General features: G+C 45.7%; 1 protein-coding gene across 1 annotated transcript in view; it reads left to right on the forward strand.

Annotated features, from left to right (window-relative positions):
• The window catches only part of MYO1E (myosin IE), a 198,391-nt gene that overhangs the window by 132,194 nt on the left and 60,197 nt on the right, over positions 1–6,000 (forward strand). The window contains exons 15-16 of the mRNA XM_077747818.1: positions 252–337; positions 2,730–2,811. Coding sequence (XP_077603944.1) covers positions 252–337; positions 2,730–2,811 — 168 coding nt within the window. The remainder of the gene's footprint in view (positions 1–251; positions 338–2,729; positions 2,812–6,000) is intronic.

A 6,000-nucleotide genomic window follows, 5' to 3' on the forward strand; every position in this document is an offset into this window, starting at 1 on the left:
TCATAGGTCACCCGAGCCATGTAGGCAGCCGGATCCCATTCATCAGCATCTGCAGACCGTCACCACCTAAGTCAGCTAACAAGTTAAATAAAACTTGCACAGCCTTAATGTGACAGTTCATGATGAAATCCCAATTGTACATCTGGAAATATTCACATTCTGGTAAGAATAGCCGTGCCAGCTTGGATTTTTTTTTTTGTTCAATGAAATACTTACAGGATAAAATTAGATTTCTTTCCGTTCTTGGCCAGGTATCCTATGACATGGATGGCTTTTGTGAAAGGAACCGTGATGTGCTTTTTATGGATCTGATCGAGCTTATGCAGAGCAGTGAGCTGTAAGTGTGTTTTACCTTATCTGACGTGGGATATAGGTTTGATCAAATTTTCTATATAAAAAAAAAAACAACTTGTGGCAGTTAGTTTTGTTCCTTTGGGCTCTTGGTCTGGGTAATCTTTGGAGAATTCGGTTTTTCAAAATAACTTTTCGTCTCGAATCCCATGTGCCCCGAACACCTTCTGCCTCTCAATTTCATGTGCTATGTGCGTGCCCTTCAGGGCCCCCAGCTTCGTCATTTTCAGCAATATTATCAGGGAGAGGTGCCCTTCCTGGGGTTGGGTTGAGGCAGCCATTTTTGACATCTACGAGTGGAACATTCTGGTTCTTTGATACTTTGCCCTTAGAATAGCATCCCAAGAATTTTCCACGGTCACTCAATTATTTTAACAGCTAATGGCTTCACAGGATGTGAGATAACATGTCCTTGAAGCACTTGGGAAATGGCTCAAGAAATTGGGGAGGGGAAGATCAAGAGGGATTGCCTCAGAGATCTCTCTCCCGAGACCCTGTCTAAGCTGTAGGGATAGGAGTGGTAGAGGCGTCCGTTTCCCTTCCCTTCAGGAGCTCCCAGGACCAGCCTGCTATGTCCTTCCCTCCCCTCTTCCCTGCAAAGGTTCCCAAGACCTTAGGTAATGGATATAAAGAATAATTTACACGGTCAGGCCCGTATAAGCCAGGCAAGTACAATATTGCACAGTCTTCCAGATTTTACAGTTTTTAGCGTGACCTCCAAGTAATTGCTGCCCTTCTAGTTCCTGTTACTTGAGCTGTCGTAATAGCAAGGTTAACTTCCTTAGTCAACAGCCTCGAGTCTGATCATTTTCTAGGAAAACCAAGCATGCTTTTCAGGCTCCAGTTAATTCTCTTCCCCTTCCCCCCTCCCCTCTCCCCTGGCCCTCATCTCCCCATGATCTCCCCATGCTGCACTTCCCTGTGCTCACGCCCCCAATTTTGGAGATTCCAAATCTGTTTTCATTTGAAAACACATAAAATCGGTTTGCTCCTCTTAAAAAGTCAGGTAAACCACAAGTCCTGCCCTGTGGGTTTTATGACAGTCGGGTACAGACATGCTTTCAGAATTTTTTTTTTAATTATTAAAATTTCTGCCAAGTTTGAGAGCTATTGACACTTCCACGTAAAGCTTCTGTCTTACAGACAGAGTCTATATTTATTAAACACACTGGCTTCAACAATCTATAATCATGTCTGGTCAAGTTAAAAGTAGATTGTAGGGAGACTTCCTAGAAAATTCGAGATGGCCCAAAAGCCATTTAGGAGGAATTGAACTTGGTGTCAGATTGCTGGTGTACATGGATGAGTTTATTCGGTCCGTCAGCACATATTGATTGAGCACCTGCTGTGTATCAGGCTGTGTTCCAGACACCAGGGACACTGAGGTGACTAGGACTCTGTCCCTGACCTGTGTCCTGGTGAGGCAGGCATTTGAACAAATGCAGCTCAATTACACTGACTAATGAGAATATATTCAGTAGGTAAAGGATTGATGAGCTCCTACTGCTCCACTTAAAATTACTGTACTTAGGGGCGCCTGGGTGGCTTAGTCGGTTAAGCGTCCGACTTTCGCTTCGGTCATGATCTCGCGGTTCGTGGGTTCGAGCCCCACGTCGGGCTCTGTGCTGACTACCAGCTCAGAGCCTGGAGCCTATTTCGGAGTCTGTGTCTCCCTCTCTCTCTGACCCTCCCCTGCTCACGCTGTGTCTCTCTCTCTCTCTCTCTCTCTCTCTCTCTGTCTCTCTCTCTCTCCTAGAAAAAAAAATTGTACTTAAAAAGCACAGTTTGCCAAGGGTTTTTGCAGGGGCGGGGGAAGGTGCAGCGTGCAGTGTACTAATGGCATCAAGTAGGCAAAGGTCACTGATGCTGGAAAATGTCCTATAATGTGTAGGGCAGCCTACCTCTCCCCATCCCAGCAAAGAATTATCCAGCCCCGGGGTCAATAGCGCCAAGACTGAGAAGCCCTGCTTTAGATCAAGGTGGAATCTGCACTCGACCCCAACAATTCATACACTTCCCTGAGCTTTGGTCTGTCTCCCGTATCTCGGTGATCCGGTCCCAGTCCCCTCTGTGTGTCCTCTTGCCAGCGTATACCTCCATTTTAGTGAGCAGGCAGATTCAAAAGGCAGAGTCTTTAAATTTATATTTCAGGCTTAGACACGAAGGTGCTTCTATCTTAGAATTCTTCCTGCATTTCTTTTGTCCACTGCTTATTTCCCCAGGTCACACCTTGATGGCTCGTGCTTGGAGTCAGATGGCCTTCCGGAGCCAAAGTCATGTGCTTCTGGACAGCCCTCCCTTCCATTCTGTACTGAAGCAGGCTTTCGTCCCCCGAGGTAGCCGCTGATTGCTAACTGCTTCTCTTTCTCTTTTTCCAGACCTTTTATAAAGTCTTTATTTCCGGAGAATCTGCAAGCTGACAAGAAAGGGCGCCCGACGACTGCCGGAAGCAAAATAAAGGTTTGTTCTATTTGTGGGAAGTTTACAGATTCCTAGAAGAGGCAGGGTTTTCTAGGAGTCAGAATCTGTACCCTTGGGCCAGGATGAGGTCAGTGAGATGTAACAGAATGGTTACAGAAGATGCCCAGAAGTAATGTTGCTGCTTGAGAAAGGATGCACCCTAAATTTGACTTGGCTGTACGGGAACCCAGATGGATATTAAGTACGTCATAGCTTCATAGTCAGCAGATGCTAACTAGCTACTCTCTAAGAGGAAATGGCTTTCTTTAGACAGAATCTGGAAGAATACACATTAAACTATCAGAAGATTTTATGAACGAGAGCCACATTCTGGAGTTTTTAAAAAAAGTTTTTAAATGTTTATTTATTCCTGAGAGAGACAGAACACAAGCAGGGGAGGGCCAGAGAGAGGGAGACACAGAATCCCAAGCAGGCTCCAGGCTCTGAGCTGTCAGCACAGAGCCAGACGTGGGGCTCAGTCCCACAAACCATGAGATCATGACCTGAGCTGAAGTTGGACGCTTAACTGACAGGCACCCCCACATTCTGGACTTCAATGACCTTTTTCCAGACTAGACCCCAATACTTGCCAGTTACGGAGTTTCACGTACTTAAAATTCTGGGACTTTTGGGGGCAATTTATGCACCCTCCTCACTGGATCTTTCAGGCCCCGCCTTTCTGCAAATTATGAGCACTTTTGGCCCCATGGTGTCTTCACACGAGGAGTTCTTACGGTGTTTTTGGGGAGCCCCTGTGGAGAGTGCACTGCATCACCTGAGCCATTGTGAGATGAAATTCATTGTCCCTAATTACACTCTGAATTTAAAGTTTGCATCAAACACACTTAATCATGTACTTCTTTGAGAAAGTCACTAAACTCTTTTTTAAAAATATCAGTTAAATACCACTGCAGTTTTATAATCAATAGGATCATCTAACAGTAGGGCTTTGGGGGGTCCGTTGCCTGTGGTGAAATCCCAGCTCTGGCTTTTACTAGCTTGTGATTGCCAGCAAATTACCTAAACTCTCAGTGTGTCATTTGCTTTATCTATCTGTAAGATGGGGATCTTTGTACCTATTGGGATGGGGGGAGGGGGTTGTAATATTAAATTCAGCAATCCATCTTAGACATTTAGCATGCTGCCTGAAACCTCATAAGCACAAAATGTACCCAATCTGTTACACTGCTCCTTCGGCACCGTCCTTAGCGCCACACCTCGCTTACTCATCTCTGCGTCATTCTTAGTGAGCTCCTAGATGTGTGTGTCCATGCCTTCTCCCTGGCTCGGTGTATCCAAATCCTGCTCAGCCTTCTCACCGTGTCCTCAATGACCCCCGCCTGATGGATACCATGGTGGTCGTATGTTCTGGTAGCTGGCTCTCTTCTCTGAGTGTTTCTTGTATGGAGGCCTGCTTTGCAGCCCCTGAGGATGAGAAGACTGGCTGGAGTAAAGGAAATGATCTTTAAAACCTATACTGTTGGTGGGAATGCAAACTGGTGCAGCCCCTCTGGAAAACAGTGTGGAGGTTCCTCAGGAAACTAACAATAGAACTCCCCTATGACCCAGCAATAGCACTGCTAGGAATTTACCCAAGGGATACAGAAATGCTGATGCATAGGAGCACATGTACCCCAATGTTCATAGCAGCACTCTCCACAATAGCTAAAACATGGAAAGAGCCTAAGTGTCCATCAACGGACGAATGGATCAAGAAGATGTGGTTTATCTATACCATGGAATACTACATGGCAATGAGAAACAGTGAAATCTGGCCATGTGTAGCAACGTGGATGGACCTTGAGGGTGTTATGCTGAGCGAAATAAGTCAGGCAGAGAAGGACAAATATCATATGTTTGCACGTATAGGAGGATTAGGAGGAACTTAACTGAGGAACAAGGGGGAGAGGAAGGGGGGAAATGGTGGGGGAAAGGGAGAGAGGCAAACCATGAGAGACTCTTGAATGTTGAGAAACAAACTGAGGACTGATGGATGTGGGGGGGAGGAGGGAGATGGGCATGTGGGAGGGGCACTTGTGGGGATGAGCACTGGGTGTTATATGGAAACCAACTTGACAATAAACTATTTGTAACAAAAAATTTAAAAAAATTAAAAAAACTGAAAAAAACCTCATAGCAATGAGAAGATTCTAGTCAAGAGAAGACTTATGGTTTAGAGAAGGAAGTCAGATGCAAGCTGGGTTTTGAACTAGAGGGTAGAGTCCTCTCGGACTAGGGACAGTCATGTTCAAAGTACTAGAGACATTTAGTAGCCCTGGGACAATCTCTGCGTTGAGTTCACTGGAGCCAAGAGTTGAAGGCAGAGAGCAGATGCCATTCTCATGAGGCCTCAGATAGAAATGTCTGTGTGAAGCTTCTGACTCATGCCTTCACTTCAAGGCCCTGGATAAGGATTAGCTCTGGGCTGGAAAATCTAGTCACAAGACTGTCACATTTAGATCCAAGGGGCCCAGATCATCAAGGTTTCAATGACTCACTTTCAAGTGGTCTGGATTCTCAGTTGAGTTTATTCCCTAAAAAACAGAGGGTGGAGGTTGGGGCATTTTTCTCTTCCTTGGAAGACTTGGCCTCACATTCTTGTCTTGTTGAATGCTCACAATTGCCACCTTCTGGGTATACTCAAAGTATTCAGGATTGCATGGACTGCAAAGATTGCTGTTGTCTGAGGAGGTCAACCTCAAGTCAGCCAGCTTCTGTAAGATTATAGTACTGTCCATATGCTTACCCCCCACCCGCCGTGGTACCCTCCTTTGTGGACTACGTGGTCTGTGTCTCTGTCTGATGCTATGCTATACCTCCACGTAGGAATGAAATTCTGTTTTTTAATACCCTCTGAAACACCTCTAAGAGCTGCATAGCCATGGCCAATCTCTTACACCTTCCATATCCACAGCACTTTATAGATTTTCAGTATCCTCTAAATGATAGCCCTAAAGTACACACATTTAAAGAGATCCAGGGGCTCCTTGGTGGCTCATTCGGTTAAGCGTCCGACTTCAATTCAGGTCATGATCTCGCGATCTGTGAGTTCGAGCCCCGTGTCGGGCTCTGTGCTGACAGCTCAAGAGTCTGGAGCCTGCTTCTGATTCTGTGTCTCCTTCTCTCTGCCCCTTCCCTGCTTGTTCTCTGCCCCCTCTCTCTCAAAAATAATAAACGTTAAAAAAAAAA

The sequence above is a fragment of the Crocuta crocuta genome, unplaced genomic scaffold (assembly GCF_008692635.1).
Source record: "Crocuta crocuta isolate KB4526 unplaced genomic scaffold, BGI_CrCroc_1.0 scaffold130, whole genome shotgun sequence".
Lineage (NCBI taxonomy): Eukaryota > Metazoa > Chordata > Mammalia > Carnivora > Hyaenidae > Crocuta > Crocuta crocuta.